At 30.6% G+C, this 20,883-nt stretch overlaps 1 protein-coding gene across 1 annotated transcript in view; it reads left to right on the forward strand.

Moving 5' to 3' along the window:
* Positions 1-18,044, forward strand: part of LOC121113554 (monocarboxylate transporter 2) — a 169,760-nt gene extending 151,716 nt beyond the window's left edge. The window contains exons 5-9 of the mRNA XM_040707361.2: positions 14,696-14,881; positions 14,939-15,086; positions 16,198-16,522; positions 16,585-16,966; positions 17,124-18,044. Of these exons, the coding sequence (XP_040563295.1) occupies positions 14,696-14,881; positions 14,939-15,086; positions 16,198-16,522; positions 16,585-16,966; positions 17,124-17,800 (1,718 nt within the window). The 3' untranslated portion in view covers positions 17,801-18,044. The remainder of the gene's footprint in view (positions 1-14,695; positions 14,882-14,938; positions 15,087-16,197; positions 16,523-16,584; positions 16,967-17,123) is intronic.
* Positions 18,045-20,883: the final 2,839 nt, after the last annotated feature.

The raw sequence follows: 20,883 nt of genomic DNA on the forward strand, positions 1-20,883 counted from the left end.
AGATATATAGTCAATGGATCATTTAACAGAAAAAAAGGGAGAAATAATGAATAAGAGCACTAATATCTAGAATGATATCAGCATTTACTTTTTCTTTTAAATAAGGATTTTCACATCCCTACTTAGGACATTTCACTATTGCAAACGTGTTGCCTTAACGAAAAAGCGTTAAAACCTTGTATTTTCAAAGATTATTTATAAATATAATTTTAGAGGTGTTATATGGATAATATCATTCATTTTTATATAATAAATAGCAAGAACAGACAAATTCTTAATTGTTAATCAAAAAACTCAAAATCTTTATTTATATAAAAAAAGGAAATTTGCTCAATTTTGATTGTCTTTCAAAAATGAACCATTTTTGTTCTTAAAAATTTACAAGGATTCTAATTTCAAAAAACTTAAAAAAAAAAATAACCTAGTTAGTATTAAAGGATTAAGATTACCCAGAATAGTTTTTGAGATATGATACATATAGGACTAAAATTGTTTATGCCTATTAATATATGATTGGATTTTAAACGAAATGAGTTTGAGTCCTTAGAAGAGTTTGAAATAATCTTATTGAGTAGCCATATGATACTTTCTTTTCACATCCATTAGCTCGTAGAATAAACGAATTTGAAAAGTGAGAGATCCCTGTACAGGGTGGTAAACACATACTTATGACAATTTCTAGAAACCCTTTGGTACCCCTATATTTATAAGATTTATAGTTGAAGTAAAGATGTGGATGTAAAAATAACAAAGACTACAGACAGTTGATTTAATCGAACTGCAACAATCAAATACGAAAATTGCTGACATTGTAAAAGTTGTACAGGTGATAAAAAAAAGTATGAAAATTGGGAAGGAACATGATAGGTTGTCCTTCATTCGGGAAGGGTTTTAATCTCGAACGGATGTTCAGAAGACATCAAAGATGATTCAACGATCTTCATAAGAAGATTGGGTGAAAACATGGAAGATGTTTCGAAAACAACCATTTCAGGACGGGGATAAGAAACTGGTTTTGAGGTCATTTGTCCGGGCTATGCTGCAAATATTGACAAATACTCATATTAAAAAATTGATACAAGTATATTGTTAACTTTTATAAAAGATATGGACAAAAAGATCATTACTACGGACCAAGTCTACAACAGGTGTAATATCAGATATCATGTATTATCCACAAGGGATGTTGCTGGTATGTATAGGACAAAAAATTTAGCTTAATTCATGGTTTTGAAGGCTGTTGTGTCGGGCAATAGGAGGATGCTCCGTCTTTGACCGTTGCGTTACAATCATGAAATTCGAAAGACCTGGAATAATCATACATAATTTTTATTCGCACATGAGTGGAATATAAAAGAGTGATTGGTTGAGAAAAAGAGGAAAAAAGTGTCAACGTCATTTTGAACACCATTCCTTCAAGCGAGGAAACAAAAATAACAATCTAAGCTGCATGCGTGATTATTCCATTTGTCTAGAAATCCTGAACTACCATTAAATTACATATCCAGTGATGTTAATCCTGTGAAATTTTTAGCTGCCCCGTTTTTTTAGAAATGGTAATCTGACGAATGAATTTTGTTTTGCTTAGCAGTTGTGATTATTATTTAATTCCTGAGTAGAGAACATCCACCCTTTCCTAAATAGATTCAATTATATTCAACACCTGATTGAAAATTCGTGTGTGTAACCCTGAGGATTTGTTACAGAGGGTTATAATTGTAATTCCTTGTTGGAGTCATAGAAAAATTGGGGATCGACATCGAAGTAATTCTAGCAAAAGTCCTTGTTTATTTCGTTTTCTCCTTCCTCCCTTGTCACAACTGAAAGTTGCTGATCTAATTAAACCTCATGACTTACGACCATTATTCTTTCTCGCCTCCAAAACATTCTTCAAAATATCAGGGTTACCATATTGATTTTTGGTTTCTTTTTTTAACATGCCCATTCTACACTGGATTATCATCGTTCCGCATACCCGTTGTCTTTGTTATGTTTGCATCAACATATTTACTCTTACTGGAACATGTAATATATGATTTGAAAGCGGATAACTTATATATGAAGTTCACAGGCAGCAACAGCTTTTGTAAATGTGTGTTGATAAGTATGTAATTTAAGCTTTAAAAAAAAGCACACAGTAAATATGATCCACCCTGTATGTACAATATACATAACAATTATGTACCTACATGTTGATTATTTCATCCTTGGCTAAGACATACATACATACAATAATACCTTCTGTATTTTAAGAGCATAATGATAGCCTGAATATTGCTTCTTGTATGTTTTTTTGTTTTTTTGCCAAGTCACACCGCTCAAATATTGATTATGTTTATTGTCTACTTAAGGCTCTTTTGTTTGCAGAAATAAAACGATTTTTTCTTCTCATATTTACCTACATATACGTGTGTGTGTAGATAGATATTTTCTTAATACGAAGAATCATATTGATGATGATGATGTTATAAAGGAAGACCTCTTCAAGTCTCCGTTAAAGACTTTAGAACAATATACATTATTATACATTTAAAAAACCTTATTCGGTTTTTTATTTATTATTACAAAAGTATGTATGTCATTCATTTATAAAATGTTTTGAATCATCTGATTAGATATAATACGAGTATGTACATAAGACCGATATGAAAATGACCTATGTGAAATTGATTTCGTATGAGGTCATCTTTAGATCGTATATTTATGTCAAATAATGAAATAAAAGCAAAAACTCTTTACTTAGGCCAAATGACCCTTATTTGCAGTCCATCGCCTGTATGGTCCTGTCCTAAAAATAATATACATTTTCATTCGTTCTGACCATAGACTTAAGCAATATAAAAAGAAAATACTTAGTCATGAAATAAGACAAATGCGACAACTGCAATCAGTGGCGGTTTTAAGGGAGGCATTGAGGGCACTTGCCTTAGTACCTAGGATAATAATACCTACACAAGTCACTTTATAAAACTTTTTTTGAACAATATTGTCAAAATAGTTAGGTTAAGTGGTACTATAGTAGTACCAAGGTAATAGCGCACTTAAAACGGAACTATAATAAATTGATATTGAAAACTATACTTGGCATTCCAATAAATTATTATTTATTAATATAGTTAATTTTATTTTGAATTAAAGGCGTCATCAAAGTTTTTAAGCAAACTCGAAGTGAAGCATCTTGCAGATGCCACTATAAATACATGTGAGGTCCCCCAAGTAACATTTTTGATGTATATTTGTACAGAAATAATATCAAAATACCGATACCAACTTTTGTACCTTTGCAACTTTTTTTAATCTATTAACTCTATAACATCCACTAGATTCGTGCATGATTAGGATTGTCTGATTTTTTTAAAGTAAAAACTTTTTTCATTTCTAATCATCGGATTAAAGCCTTAGAAGCATCTTTAGGGACCAAATGGGCATACCTGTGCTCATTATCATAGACTGAGCAAACTACGTGGCTCCCTAATCACAAGAGCAGACCAGTGTTAACTTTGTCAAGCCTGACAAACTCATAACATTCAACTTTACTTCAAATTGTATCATAATCAAATCTTTAACGATCAAATTGCTTAACATTGAATTGTTTAACGATCAAATTACCCACAATCATTTTACCTGAAAATGTTAATGAACGTAAAATGACCACACTATTGGAAATTTTATAGATTGCCCGGGTATTTTGTTTTTTGATATAGAGCACTAAACAAATTAAATACGTAAATATTCGTCTATTACGACTACAGATACAAAGAAAAAGGAACACTGGCCACAAAGAATGAGAATGTCTGTAAAAAAAAAAGTCTTAAAGATTCATGAATGGTTCACAACCTGTACTAAAATTTACTAGATTTTGAATATTTTACTTTTTAACTTCAACAAATACAATTTGGCTCTTAAATGTTTCTAGGTCTGAGCCCCCATTCTTGATACTGCCCCAAGAGCGTCCGCAGGATTATATTTTGAGGGGGGGCTTAGTTATTGGAATTTTTAGAAAAAATCGAAAGTTAAAATTTTTTGAAAAAATTATTTCAAAAATCCATAGCTATTAACTAAAAACTCAATTTTTAGGAAAAAAAATCAAAAATTAAATATTTCTAAAAATAAATTCAAAAACCCATAGCAATTTACATAAAATTTAATTTTTAGGAAGAAAATTTTAAAGATTAAATTTCAAAAATTATTATATTTTTCTTTAAATTTCGAAAATTCATAGTTACACAGAGAGATTTCAATTTTTTGGGGAAAAAAATTAAATATTAAATTTTTTGCTGTACTGCATAATTTGCTAGAATAACAAAAACAAATTTCTAATAAAAAACGAAAAATAATTAATTTGGGGAGGGCTACATCCCCTCCAGCCCACCTCATGCAGACCCCTTTATAAACCCAATAGGAAGTCAAATGGACCATATAACTAAAAAAATTGGTTATACTCTAGAAGTCATATAAAAAAACAGTGAATTGGCATTGGGTAATGAGCCCATTAAGTGACCCGCTGGTATATTGTACAACCTGTTCACAGAAAAAGTAAATAGAGTCTCAAATAAGTGTTTCCTTTGCCAATTACAATGATTTGGTTGTGGGTTATGAGCCTACTCCGGGCCATATTGACATATTTTTTTGTCTTTAAAACCCTATTTTCCAAACGTTATTTATTAACAAAGAAAATATAAATCAAACTAGAAAAATTGTCTGCAATGCAGATGAAACTCTGACAAAGACGAAATTCTGAGGAAGACGAAATTCTGACAAAAATCATTACAAAGACGAGACGAAGACGAAATTCTAACGAAGACAAAATTCTGACAAAGGCGAAACTTTGACGAAGACGACACTCTGACGAAGACGAAATAAAGGATAACTATGACGAAACAATGACGATGTCTGACAAAGACAATATTATGACGCAGACGAAACTAGGTATGAAGAAGACAAAAGCTTACGAAATGACCGACAAAGACGAAGACGAGACGAAACTGAAAATAGATAACTAGTTAACCCAAACAGTACTCTTGGCAATTAAACCCCTTATTAACACTAAGTAAGTATTAACTTGCAGTTTTGAGTTTTTTAATCTTCCCCATTTTGATAGCAATCGTCACTCTCGTGCTCATTTACGACATTACCTATAATGTATCCCCTTTTTTTATTAGATCAAACAAGATCACCAATTATTTTTATTACTATTTGTTGGATAGTCGCCTTAGAGGTGGGTTTTAGGTATATCTATCCTCTTTTTAGTCAAATCGATTATTTATATTAGATTTTATTATTCGATTTTTTTGTTCAAATATTTATATTTTTATGTAGCATTTGAGCTAAACCTTAGTTCTATTTTTCTAATAATTATTTGTTACTTGTTTAATTCAATATATTTTGATTATATTCAAATTATTAATATTTGCAATTGCATATATAAAATTTTTGAGGAAAAAATGGTCAAATTCCTTCCTTCAAGGATTCCAAAACTCATGTATCATACAATATGATACACGTTTGGCGTTATAGGGTTAAGAAAAAGCAAAATTTATATTTCATATCGTATCAATTTCATAAAACTTGAATCTGGAACACCCCTAATATCCACCACAGATGTATTACATTTATCATGTTCCTTTACTGGTGATAGGAGAGATGAGGGAAGATGAAGACTGCATGTGTGGTGTTATGTATGTTTCTCTCTCTCTTCCCCCAAGAAATGGAATTTATTTCTAGTATGTAGTGCCTACAAATGTGTACATCATTTATCATATCATTTTGTTTTTTAGTCAGTCAGATAAGAAAATTATGTATACGACGCCTTACACCCTTCTAAGCTAATGTCTGTTATTGGCTGCACGCACAGGGATGTTTCATGCCTTATTTATCTTCATTTATCCAATTTAATGTGTATCAGTATGTTGTTATAAAAACATGTAGAATGCATCAGCCTTCTTTTTTTTTTTTACATATTTTTTAACTTGATTTGTTTCCATACTTTTTTCTAATGCTTTTGGGGGTCAAAAGTATGAATATAGATATATTTTTTTATTATTATGAATTAATTAATTTCTGAGGGGACGGATTTAGAGTTTTCAGAAACAGTATTTCATGGATACAAGAACTACCATGTGGTATAAACTACTATTAGTACTAGTTAGACAAAATGACTGCTCCTTTTCCTTTTCCATTACATATGTACACTGTATATTGAATTTTCTTGTATCAATTATTGTTAATGGGTCATTTCATGAGAAATTTTCACAACGAAATGGATTTGACGAAAATTTGCCATTGGTTATCATTGACAGTATACTAGCTCAGAAATTAATTTTGCATATGTAACTCAATTCAAGTTTAATGGTCTTAAAAAGGATTAAATAAATTTGTAGATGCTTTTTTTATTAGCAATATCTCATAAGCAAAAGTATTGATAGACGAAATTAATACATCATTGAAGAAAAGCTATCAATTCGCTTAACAAAAGCTTAATTTTTATTTTGTGTACCATAAACATAACCGCTTACTTTAAATTTTACAAGGTCTTAGTTTTTTTTAATAATATAAAGACAAAACAGTTATAATTAAAAAAACTGTCAAGTGGAAAATAGTAAAAAAATGCAATTCCATGAGTTTTCGACTTTAGAGGTTTTTGTTTTTAAATATAAGGGTTTGAGTTTTATATAGTTAAAATTTTAAAAATTTTGACTGCATAGCTTTTTAATGATGTATTACATATACTTTCCGATCTTGTTTATGAGATATGGCTAAACAAAAATGTATCAAAATGCTAATTTTTTCATCTTTACGATCTCAGAACTCAGAGTTGGATTTTGTTTCCATAATAGAAGCCAGAAGAAATCCTGTGTCAGCGCTTCTTGGCGCAAAAACGAGTTATTCCGAGACTCCTTCATCGTCCCCTGCTCCAATGGTCTCATTACTAAGATTAAACAAGATCCTTGAGAGGAACCCTTGAAGTTACTAGGACAAAAAACCTCAAAAGTGGTGGAAAAATAAACTGGCTATATTTGTTTCCCTAGTCAATGTTGTCTCTTTCCTCATCAGACTACAACGCTCTTGACTATTGGATCTGAGTGTCATCGAGGGAAATACCTGTCCCACCTCTCATGGGGATGCTCTAAAGCTGTTGTGGAGAAGGGGTAGACTGACATGTTAAAGGAATAAGAATAAGACCTATATGGCCTAGGATCGAGGCCATGACGGAAGCCACTTTGAGATTTTTTTTTATCGTACAATAAATATACATATAAGGTATATCTTGCTAATTGTACTTTTCTTAAAATTATATTGATCAAAAGTTTTTTTTTCTACTTGATCCAAGCATCAGTTTCTGTGCATTTCTCAATATGATTTATAATAAATGTATCTATTAACAATCTAAAAGTACTTCAAAGCACTGTCTTTTTTAATGTCACGTCTGTGTCAGAGATGTAAGTTTTTGTTCTTTACACAATATATTTTGAGTTCCTACACTTATAAATATAAATTTAGACATGCATTGCAATTACCAATTGTTTACTGCCTTTACTAATTAGAATTAACCCTGCAGCTCTAAAATCATTTGTACATTGTTATACTTCGATTTATTTACTTTATTTTATCTGCAAATAGAAAAAAAAGGTTTATAAATTCATTATTTTATCATTTTATTTTTGAAATAAAAACAATATAATACAGAGTATTTATATATATACACACATATAAGAAATTCAATCCTTTGCCTTCCTTCTAAAATAAATAAATATTTTGATTAATTTGTCAAAATCTTGTACATAAATGGAAAAAGTATTTTTTCCCCCTGAAAGAAACAAGTGATTTATTATTATCTTTCATCGGCACATAAACGATGGTTATATCCATGTATTGTAGGTTTGTATGTAGGCCACAATGGACATAGCTTCAAAAGTTATGATTAAGAGGGGAAGGGGGGGGTTAGAGGGTGAAAATACAAGGAGTTTTTGGGAGGTAAATACTCAACTGTAATTGACATTCCATTATTTGTATACTAATTATTATTGCATGATGGTATTTTTTTTATTTATACATAGAGTTACTTTTTATAGAACCATTGTTACAGACAAGTAAAGAGCGGATTTTTAGTTTAATATGAATAATAATCTGAAGTGAAGATTAATTTACTATTTAAATAAATATAATTTATGCTTCAACTGACAGATTTTAAAAGTTCTTATTTTTTACGTATCTCGCAAGTTTTCCTCTTCAGAAAAGACAACTTGATAAATGGGTCAAAATACATTGATTGTGATTAGTATCAATAGACATAAGTAAAGTTGTAAATTGTAAGCAATTTGATAGCTCTGAAGAAGGTTTTAGAAGTCATCAGATAATCTGTCATGAAATTTTATAAGATTTTAAGAAAATAACCCCAAATTCCACTGTGTATCTAACAAGGTCATTGGCAAGAGTTACTCTGATATCGATCCTCAATTCTAGTCAGTCTAACAAGAATTAACACTTAAAAGATATAACCTTATCGTAACTATAGTTCTAAAAAAATATGACCTTTTTTTTCAAAGATTTTATCATTACTCTTGTAGAGAAAATACCTAAGAACAACATAATCATAAATGTGTGAAAGACGAAGAGTAAAAATTAGGATTTGTTGTTGAGATATAAGTCTAAGTCCTTGTTGGACTAAGTAAATAGTTGAGTTTCAACATAGGGGTATTTCCTGTCTATGGCATTGGGAGATGCGGAGTGGGATTTGTATATATTTCCTTCATCTTAGTATTGCTTGCGGTAAATCTAATGAAACGTCATGGCGTCATGGGACTATAGGTGCTCTCTTCTAAAAAAAAATCAAATTGTCGGGATTACCATGTTGTTTTTATGTTTCTTATTTTTTAACATACTGAAGGCCATATTTTCTACAATTCTACTTATACTGTAAAAAGGATGTATTCATACTAGGCAAGGACAGTACGCTAAACCCACATTTCGGTACGAATTATGGTACACAGTACGCAGTTCAGTACGGTATAATAGTTAAATGTTCTTTTGGGTTTTTTAAAAAAATAGAATTAATGTAGTTGTTCAAGTTTTTCCGATATTTAATCCTAATTAATTTATTTTCTGTACAAATAATTTATTTATAAATATACTTAACTTCTCTAAAAAACAAATGCTGATGTAAAATATACACGGGATATAAAAGGAATTTATAATTTTTTTTTTTTGCAAAAAGATGAGCTTCTCTACGTTTTCGTAAATACAAAATGACCGATTAGCAGTCACAATATGCTTTTTTTGGAAAAAAATATTTTCACTTGATACATATGTACTTGTAGTTGCGCGAGTTATACAACCTTGTACAGTACCAGCTAATACATACTAACATGAAAATTTGCTTTATTAACATTTTGGTTGTCATTCAAACAAACTATTTGAGTATAATATAAATTCTCCATTATTTCACGTTGACTTCGATAATAGAGTCAGCTTATTAAAATTGAATTTAGAAGAGGCAGTCCCTTTATTTAGTTACAAAACTCTCCACATATTTATTTATTTTCTTCTTCTTGCAAATTTGCAATATTGCATGATTGATATGAATAATGGAGAAGGGAGAAGGTATAAAAGATCCTTTGTTAAAATATTTTAAGATAAAAAAGCATTTATCATATGACGGAAGGTCCAGTAAAATAATTATGCAACATATGATATATACAAAGATGCATTTCGGTATATAGTCATTGAATAATTATTCACAAATGAATTGATGGTATACTTCTTTCATTTTTTTTCTTTTTTAAAGAGATTTTGTCATGAATTTCCCGCGTATTTTTGAATTAATTATATATATAATTAGTTAGATAAATTAAATGGTTATTTTTTTAGTGAGATAAAGACATATCTTTAGATCATGATAGCCAAATCAATATGCTAAATTATTATTTTATTCAAGCAGAAAGAGATAAGATAATTATCTTGACGCAATGAATATAACTATAATCATGGAATAATTTTCCATAGTTATAAGGAAAAATAGCCTTAGTGAACATAGAAATATTATTTGTTTCTCAATTACAATTCAAAAATTCCTTTTTTTTTATTTGACTTCTGGGACAAGACCTTCTGGGCCTCTTCCAGTCCTGATCTCAATCCCTTCGACTTCAGTGTATGGAGTGTTTAAAGTGCAAGGCTGGGAAGATATAACACAGAAAATGTGCAAGAGCTCAAGGCCAGCATCAAGAGCCACCATGTCCGCCGATTATATTGTGGCAACCTGCACCAAATTCCGACCTCGTGTGGAGGATGTGATAGAAGCTGGAGGGGGCCATATAGAATCATTCTTGCCAAGATTGAATACTAAAAGTTTTTTTTAAACATTTTTCATTATACTTTTCTAATAAAAAGTTATTTAAGTTTTTGTTTTGCTTCTTGATCGCAGAAAATTTCCCTGTCGCACTCTGTACTTGAAGTAATAGTTGGTTAATAAAAAAAGAAAAAGGTTATTTTTCATCAAAAAGAGAAACTGCAAATCATTGAGTACATCATAGACCCCTTAAATGATTAAAAGCAAGGCACTCAATATTTTTTACTGATAAATCAAATACTACAAATATATATCAAGTAAAAAAATTTGGGACAGTACAAGAGGCTTAAAAATGGCTAATTTTAACCCTAAACCCAAATTTCTTCAAATTAAACAGCCAATACTACACCAAAAATGAGCTAAGAGGTCTCAAACTTTGTCAAATCTGAAGTAGAAAAGATATTTGTCTAAAGGGTGAAATTTTGAACCAAAAAAAAGACAAGTTAATACAAAGCCATTTCTATGTAGGATATTTTGACAATTTTTTTGCTTTATTTTTGGATATCCAAGCACTAAATCCTTTATTTCCCTTAATGTTTACTCCATATTTTAGCGTACATATGTATTTATTAATGTGTTAAACGGACAATTGGATCTCAAATTATGTGTGAATAAAACAAAGCCATAGGGGGTTAAAAAAAACATAAAGCAAATACATCATTCATATAACGGTTGAAATCTAAAATAACCAGCAAACAAAATTGCTCTCATTTCCGTTAGGATAGAGAAAAGGGAGGCAAAAACATCTGTATTCAAATCATTCCGTTGATTCTCTTCATTGATCAAACATAAATTACATACATACACAGTTTTGCTGACGTCTGTAAGATATGAAAGTCCCAGTGACCTCGGCGAAATCCATCTTGGCTATTTTCTAGACGATTGCAGACTTCATAGACTTGATATTGCCGTAAGAGCATTCAAAATCTTTCCCCAATCCAATCCTGAGTTTGAATTTGAATGTTCTGTTCTATCACGAATGCTGAGGTATCTTCCTTCACAATTTGTTTTATGTATATTTATATTGGCATATATACATATATGTATATATTAGACTGTCCCGTTTTTTAGGTTAATACTTTTTTTCCCTCCACAAAGATTGACTTTGTCAAAGATTAAGAACGTTCAGGTCATTTTTGACTTGTTACAGACATTTGTTTTATATTTTTTTTTTTACTTTTTGAGTTATCAATTAATTTATATTTTTTAATAATTTATGGGGCCTAGGATATGCTTTATGATTTGCAACTTCGTGTTTTATCAAAAATTAAAATATTGACGGACTTTGCCCGGGGTTATTAGGGGTCGAGGAACATACAAATTTTACTTTAATAATATAGAAGATAACTCCCCAACAAATCATGGATGTAACTGTCTGCTTATCATGAGCACAATCATACGAAGCTACTCACCTAATACTAAGAAATAATAATTATAACAGATTGAGAAAAAAAGCATGATTTGATGAGCCTACTTTTGCTCGTTGCTAAACTTCGTCTCCTTTTTTTCTATTTTAATATGAGTTGAACTAAAAGCCTCCGATGTTTAATTCATTTTATAGAGTGCTCTCTTTTTTTTTCTTTATATTGTATTGGTATATAATTAGTGATATAAATCGAGTGTATTTTTTAGTTGGTCTATTTTTTTTTTTTAAATTGATAATCTGAATTTCCTTTTCCATAGGTGTTGTCATTATTATTTAACTCCTAAGTAGTGAACTTCCTTTCCTACAAAATTATATTCTATTCCAGGCCTGATTGAGCATTCGTGTGTGCTCATAAAAGTCGGAGAGTAAGATTGAAGATTTGTGGCGGAGTTATAATTGTAAGCACTTGTTGTACTAAGAGTAGAATTGGGTATCGTCATTGGAGTAATTCTTACCAATGTCCTTGTTTATTCCCCTATTACAGCTTATTGGAGTTGATCTAATAAAAGGTCATGACTACTCTTCTCCAAAACATTCTACAAATTGTCATGATTACCATGTTCATTTTCAGTTGTTTTTTTTAATGCCCAATATACACAGAATTTCATCACTTTATATAATATACATCAGAGAGCACTATATGCAAAGCACTCTGTAATAAAACTTTGTTTTATTAATAACATGTCAAAAAATTTAACCTTTGTTGAACAAAAAAGAGGAACTTTATCTTGGAAATTTTTAACTGATAAACTGAATTCTACAAGAGGCCTAAAAATGACCAAAATTGCCCAAAATATATTTTTCCAAAATAAAATGACGTGTAGCACGTCGAAAATGCCCTGAAAGGCTTTAAACTTTTTCAAAGTCATTTTTTTATTGTCCTTGGACAGGGGGATAAAAATATTAACCCGAAAACAGGACAGTCTAATATATGTATATGTTTGTGTTAAGGGAGAACAATCAACTCACTTAAAGAATAAAACATGATCTGATAGGAAGAGAAAAATAATTGTTTATGTAAGCATTGTTTTAGGTGGACTTTAACAAATTATGGATTTTGCATCAACATATGATACATTTGTTGTATACACAATACACATATCTATGTATGTTTATAAAAAGAAAGTCTATGATAATTATATATCTCTCCAACATATGTACATAATTACTCAAATTAGGCAATCAAATCATTCAATATAAAAATGGAGAATGCATTTGATAATTTGTAGATATTCTAACAGTTGGGATACACTAAAAAAGGGATGGAACTGCAAAAATAAATTTTAAATTGATGGTTTTTGTGATGTGTATCTCGCGTTGTATATGTTCAATCAGTTTACACTAGATATGATTATGTAATAAAAAACTCCTAAGATTGTTGGACTCAGTACTGTTTGAGCACGCGTCAAAGATGGACGCAAGCAAGAGGAAAATACGCCATATTTAACTCTTTTTCTTCGATAAAGGGAAAAACACAAACCAGGTGGCTGAAAATGTGAATAGAGTTATTGGTTCTGATTTTGTAAAAAAAAAAAACAACAATCAGGTGCAATTTTGGTTCCCGTTGATTCCATTTTGAGTAATTTTAATGTCAATTGTGCACCACGTTCCGGAACACCAACTGTCGAAAATGTGGATAAAATCATGGAAATTGTCGAGTCTGACCGTCATGTAAGTACTGTGTTGATTGCCAAAGAAATAACTATTAATGAAGAAAAATCCATTCAAAATAATAGATTTAAGTTGGATTTTTTTTACCAAAAAAGGGCATTTTATAATATAGGTAATTAAACTTTTAAAAAAAGGTCAAACAAAAGAGAAAGAGGTTAGTTGGTATTGGAAATTTATTTTGTTTTCAGTCTCTGGACAAAAAAAAAAAGACATGGAGGAGTGGAGTTAAAATTTTCAATTTTCAATCGGACCTCTGATATGACACTGTATGAAGAAATCATTCGAATTGATAGCTGACAACAAAATATAATTAAAAAATACATGCACTGTGCTTATAGACACTAGAAAAACTAAAACATTTTAAAGTTGCATGATTATAGTATTATTAATATATGATGTTATTTTTATAAAATTACGATAAACAAAGCAGTAAAACAAGACAAGACTCAGTCATAAAATAATTGAGAAACAACAGTTGCACTGTTATAACTGCAAGAAAATAATAAAACTCCTTACTTAAACTTTCTTATCACTCCTTCCTGCATTATTATTTCTGTAAATAATTTAAAAAAGAATAAAACAGGATTTTTGGCTTCTATTTTTTTCCCTAAAAATTTATGTTAGGTATTTATTCAACTTGATCAAATTACTTCTATTTTAAATTTGAGCTTGATATTCATTGTCAATAGATTTCTAATAAACCTTTTAAAACAAAATCATAAAGTCGAAATTCCTACCAAAAGATAATCAGAACTTGCTTTAGTTTAGAAGAAAGGATTCCAATATCGTATTAGATTCATTTTAAGAAGCAATGATTTATAGATAAACGCATCTTCCTTAAAACGAGGGACGTAGCAAACATTTTAATGTCGTGACCTAAATTGAAATATCCTAAATCATCAATCAATAATTAATTTTAATCAGCTAATTTATATTTAAATTATGTATAATTTAATAATCACGGTAGAATATCCTCATGTACGAAAGATACTCAACAAATTCAATTGACAAACTGATGTATTTTACTATAGTATTAGTGAAAAGGATGCCATGTAGAGGGCGTACTAAAACGTGACTGATTTTAAGTACAATAGAATTCTACTTAAAAAAAATCAAAAAAGGCAATTTGGATCACATTTACAAAAATAAATTCAATGATAAAATGATTTGACATTCTCTGGATATATCAGAGAATTGAAATATATAGTCACAGTATATGCCATATAACTCATGTATATTTATATTTTTTGCAGATCTTCTTGGTAGTTGTTGCCTCTCAACCTCACTCATTATATCTCCAATAACCATTGCTGTCTGTCGGAGGAAATCTACTCGTATAACAGCAGTCATTGGAGGTCTAGTCATGTCCCTTGGGATACTTTTTAGCTCTTTTGCAAATCAATTTCATCAGCTTTACTTCAGCTTTGGTGTACTTTCCTGTAAGTTAAGCATACGTTCAATGCAACACAAGTTTATTTATTTCCTCGATTCAATAGCAATTGGAGTTGGAATGGCACGGGACACGTCTACTCTCATGCTGGGGCAATACTTTAAGAGAAAGAGGGAACTGGTTGAAATATTTCTTCTGAGTGGTAGTGGAATAGGCATTTCTGTCATGTCCATATATTTCAATGATACTATGACGTAATAATTAAACTTTCCACGTTTTAAGTAAAATATATGTAGTGCGTTAACACAAAAACAATCTTGAACAAAAATCAAGAAAGGAGAAATTTCCTATTTATACAATTTAATATTTCATAGACATATTTCTCTACAATATAGACTTTGTATTCAAATTTCTAGAATGAATTGAGATACTCAAGACTGTTTACTATAGTTTAGAATCTTCATTTGATTTATAGGACTTTATCTGGCACAAATAAAATGTATCAATTTCGAATTATTACATTGTGATGAGGATTTTTTGGGTGCCTGGTAATTTTTCCCCAAGGATATTTTGCCTTAATATATAAATAAATGAATTTTATCCGTCGTTATTGTTTATTATTGGCTGAAATCAAAATATGCAATATTAATTACTTTAAAATGCATTAAATGTTTGCTTACTGTTAGAATAATGATGGAATTATCCTCTTGCCTCAAATTATGTTGCTTGTGAATCCATGAGTCTTTTCTGCTATGAATAATCCATCATGTCTAGTGATAATTGCTAACAGAGAAGTGATTAGAAATTATTCTACTCGAATCGTTCCCGTATTTATTCATTTTTGTTTTTCTTATTAAACTAATTTTATTACATATTTTGTCTTTGGTTCCAAATTACTACATAGTGATATCTTGTTGGTGTATGTATTGAAATTTTGGGGCATGATTCCATCATTTTTCCAATAGAAAACAAACATTTAATGCGCTTTATAGAAATAAACCTTACATATTTTGAGAAAAAAAATCCAAGGAACATCAATTTTAACCAAAACAACGTATAAATCTTATTTATTTATATATTAAAGAGAAATATCCTTGAGGTAAAATGTCCTAATGGGAAATCGTTTAAGGCAAAATCACTTAGCGCCGATTTTTGTATACTTTAAGTGTAATTTACAGCACCTTGACTGGATTAATCAGTATAATTATTTGATAAAAATTAACGATCATTCGCGATAGAATACAATTGTATTCTAGACTCAATATTGAGAAGATCACTCCAGCTTGCTTTTGTGTTGACGAGTTACATAAATAAATAAAGCAAGCATGAAAAGGATCTTGCCTCTTTTCATATAATTTTTTTCAGATCCATCGGTTGGAGATATGGTCTTCAGGCCTTAACGGGTGTTCTTTTTCTAAATTTTTTATTGGGTACTTTCTACCGCTCAGCCTCATTGTATCATCCTCAACGTCGAGCTATCCTGCATTTAAAGACTCAGAAGCGAAAGATAAAGAGCAAATCAACAACGCATGCATCTCATTTAGTAACCAAAGTCCATACTACAGCATCAAGTAACGAAGAAAAACCTCCGTTCTTTGACTTTGCCACTCTAAGGAGCCGTACGGTAAAGATTATTCTTGTTTCCACGGGATCTGCATCCTTTGGGATTTTTGCACCATTATTCCTACTCGTAAGTGTTTATACCTATGATGAAGCTAAGGCTGTTTTTATTTGATATTTTAATTTATTTAGGCCCAGCAAGCACAAATAGAAAAAATAGAATTAAATTCAATTCTCAAACTGCAAACATATTTGGGGTTATCCTGGATGGTGGGATGTTTTTGCTTTGGTTTTATCGTGTTCAACAACTCTATGGAATGTCGGATATCTCGTCAGTACCTTTGCCAAGCATCATTGTTCATGATATCACTTTCTATTATGTCACTCACAGTCATAAGGGGCTATAATGCATATGTTATTTTCGTATGGATCTATGGCATTTTTCTTGGAGGCTATAATTATTCCATAAAAATGTACGTTTATGAAAAAGTTCGTGCAAGGAATTTTGCAAGAGCTTGGGGCCTTGTGCAATTATGTATGGGAATACCAAATCTGGTTGGGATACCCATTATAGGTAATGATAAGAAGGGGCCGTCGGAATCTCTCAAATATTGGGAGGAGGGGTGGCAAAAAATATGTTTTTCCATTTGAAAAAAGTATCCATCCCACTTCTGAAGGCCCTGATAAGTTTTATATATTTTATTTACTTATGGATTTGAGTCCTCCTTTAGGTTATCTTAATTTATTTAATAATGAAAAGGATCCATCCTTATCCGGCTACTACCTCAGTGGAGCTTCTGTATTAACTGGAGGCTTATTACTTATTTTGGTTGATCTTCATAAAAGCCAGCTTAGGAAAAAGCGAGTTAAGGCTGCTGCTTCTATTATACAAACTTCCGCTCAACAAACTCGACGAAACTCTTGTGTCTCTGAGCTTCCACAACAACCGGTTGAGAGCGAGGGAAACCAGCCGAATGATAATTTTATCAATGACGGTTCATTTGTAGAGGACATTGTCAACGTGGAGGAGGAAGAAGATGACTTGTATGGGGAGGATGATGAAGGGATTCAGATAAAAAGTGGTGTCTACGATGATTTTGACGATAATTATGAATTTGATGATGATATCATGCCGGATCACCATCATTTTTTATGCGATATGGATAAACAGGATGAAGAGTATTTGGATGAAGAAAACATTACATCATGCAATAAAGTCGAAAAAATTGTGATCTTGAGTGAGTTGGAGCATAATTTAAAGAATTTAGATGAGCGAAATTTACAAATATTAGTCCCCCTGGAAAACACTTCAGGGATCCTCAAAAAGAAACATTTTCCCGCCAATACTATCTCCAAAAGAACTTCAGATATTATCAACACTGTCATTGAGGAGGAGTCTGCGATTTAATCTCATCGATCATATTCCATGAAAAATTAATATTGAGTACCCTTTTAATTATATACTGTAATCAGGGTCGTGTTTAAAAGAGATATTGGGAGCATTTGCTCAGGACCACACTTGAATATAAAGAAAAAGCTCCCCAAGGAGCAGATATTTTCTTTAAAAAATTGGTTATTTAAATTAAAAATGTATTTTCTAGCCCACATTTAATTTTGAATTAAAAAAATTGTCTAAAAAATACCAAATTAAATTCAAATTAAAGAAAAAAAAGAGCTCTGCATATTTATCTTTGCCCTAGGCCCTTCTCATGGTAAAACCGGCCCTGACTGTAATTCATGGATAGTTGGTTTATTTCTTATATTCATTTCATAGCCCATTTTTTCTCCCTGTATACTATCCTTACGTCATGGTAACATTTTCAAAAAGTCAGATATTAAACAAATTACTGTGATATATGAAAACTTTACACATTTTCTTAATATTCTTACTTTTTAATAAACACAAATTAACTTTAATACTGATCTATGTTGGAATCAAAGTGACCGACATGGTTCGGTAGGCCGATCTGGAGAGAAATTTCCTTTTATAAAAAAAATAATGTATAGGAATGGAAATAATGTCTAAATTGCGATGAACTTTTTTTTTTACAAATATAAAAGGTATAAGAGCAAGATATTAATGCTAACCTCTGTTTGTAAAACCTATTACCCACATGTGAACAATCTCTATTTTTTGTGATTGTAAAAGCTATTTAGAATAACTATGTAGCTAATTAGTTGAGATTCAGTCAAGTTACTTTGTTTACTAAACAATAAAGTTCATGACAAATCTGAAAAACATCATTTATTCTGTGGATGAAAGGCAAAACACTGAAAACATGTGGATAATAGGTTTTACAAACAGAGGGCGGAATGATCTTATTAATTATTCCCTCCTATTTTGAAATTTTTGAATGTATAAGCAAGCAATTACCAGGGCCATTAGTCATTACACACTTCTTCTTTTTTTTTTGGGGGAAGGTGAAAATTGTGACAGATTTTTTTCATTAATTCCAAATTTAACATATAAAATTTTTTTAAAGTGATAAAAGACAAAATATGACAAAACCTATTTTATAGAAAAGAAAAATATTTTTTTTGTAAATTTTATAGGTTAAATTTTCAGATAAAACGAAAATTTTACTAAAAGAAGCCTTTTATTCAGAAGAAAACTTAAAATTAAAAAATCCCCATTTGTTTACTTTTCAACAAATTTGACAAAAAGCTTGTCTGTACTAGAACTAATTAAAAAAAAAGAAATAAAGTTGATTGACATCATCATGGACGAAGCTTTATAGGTTTTTAGAACTGATACTCAGGAATGAACTAGACCATACTGAGAATAGACAGTCATCTTCAGTCTTAAATAGGACTGCCACAACAGTCGTTGATCTGACTCAGAAAATATGTTGTCTCTCAAAGTTTGCTATATTTTTTTAGACATTTTCTTGGACATAGTTTTTACGCTCACCGCAATTAGACAATATTCCCATCCCTATTAAAACAAATTTGATTTTTTTTGTAGAACAGATTAATACCGATTTTTTGTGTGGACCGAATTTTACCTAGACTAAACTTGGAGCAAATTAGTTTGGTCTTATAAAAATGATATCTGTCTCAGAACGGTCTAGGATTTTCAGACCTGCACCCAACACTAGTACTTATGTTGAAAGTTATTGTGCATTTATTGGCTTTTAAATCACTCGATGTCATCTTATAATTGCTCTTGAACAGATTTTTTTCTTTTTTAAATACATTTTTTGAGGAAATTGTTCAGGAGACAAAGTTAAGGTTGATTAAAACTTATTAATACTATAATTGTTATTCACAATTAATCGCCTCACTCAGATGCAAATTGAATTTGCCTAGTATTATATTATTCTTCATATGTCTTTTGCAAGTATATACTGCCTTTTTAATGCTGCTTGAGCTACCTTTTATAAAATGTTTTTAGTTGATTGTTTGATATAGATACTATATATTAGAGTTTTTGGGACTGATTGTTTTACTGCACTGTTGTTGTTTTCTATTCGAAGACATCAAGAAAACGTCATCTGAAAATTTTCTCATCCTTCTTGTCAGATGAATAATTGGGATTTTTGTGTCAAAATCGGTCATTTTCAGGCGTACTGTACCATCGCAATATTAAAGCCAGACACACTGATTTAGACTTAAGCCTAAATTGAGTTATTTTTTTTTTACTTGTTTCAAGATTCGAATTAAACATAATTTTTTAAAAGCTTCTATTGGACTTGATATTTTAATGATCTTACTTGACTTGACTGAAGGCGTAATCGGATAAACTGGAAAATTATGAATATGTTATAATGAGATTCCGATAAATCGACTTGTCTCTCTTGACTTTTCCAAGAAAATAATATTTGTGACTTGAATGTTATTATTTTCGATTTGCACGTGGGTGACATGGGGCAATGTCTGATTATAGCTATGGGCTATATATAGCTATATATTTAAGTCAAGGTACATTTTATTTTTTTAAGGAGATAAAATCCTATGCAATCATAAGATTACTGTAATTTAGCCAATAGCTTTTAGTTTGACAAGACTTCTAAAAAGGGTCAATTTTTACTCTCAAATTTCCATAGTTTTAAGTTTTAATCACCAATGTCATTAGAGTTGTAAAATATGCCTTTTGACAAGCGCAAGACTTTTTGTAGTTGCAACCAAAGTTATTAGAAATACAAATTTAGACCATCATGTAATGGGGCTTGATAGAATTTTCAATTTGTCGTATCGTACCAAGTGCTGGCCAGGCAGACAGTTTTGACAAAACACGCAACCAATAATATTCTATGACGTCACTATTAAAAAGTGTGGTGGAAGTCAAACATCAGTCGTACATGTGTTATTGTATAAACTTGAATTTCTATTAACTTTGGTTGCAGCCAGTATCCCTAGAGACAAGGTATATCTGAGACACTATTTTCATATTAAAAAGATTGAAAAGAATGCCCATCTTTCTGACGTAATAAGTATAAATCTTACTGTAGCCCCCCCCACCCAATATCCAAATTTCCCCAAAATAATTCT

The sequence above is a fragment of the Lepeophtheirus salmonis genome, chromosome 2, assembly GCF_016086655.4.
Source record: "Lepeophtheirus salmonis chromosome 2, UVic_Lsal_1.4, whole genome shotgun sequence".
Taxonomy (NCBI): Eukaryota; Metazoa; Arthropoda; class Copepoda; order Siphonostomatoida; family Caligidae; genus Lepeophtheirus; species Lepeophtheirus salmonis.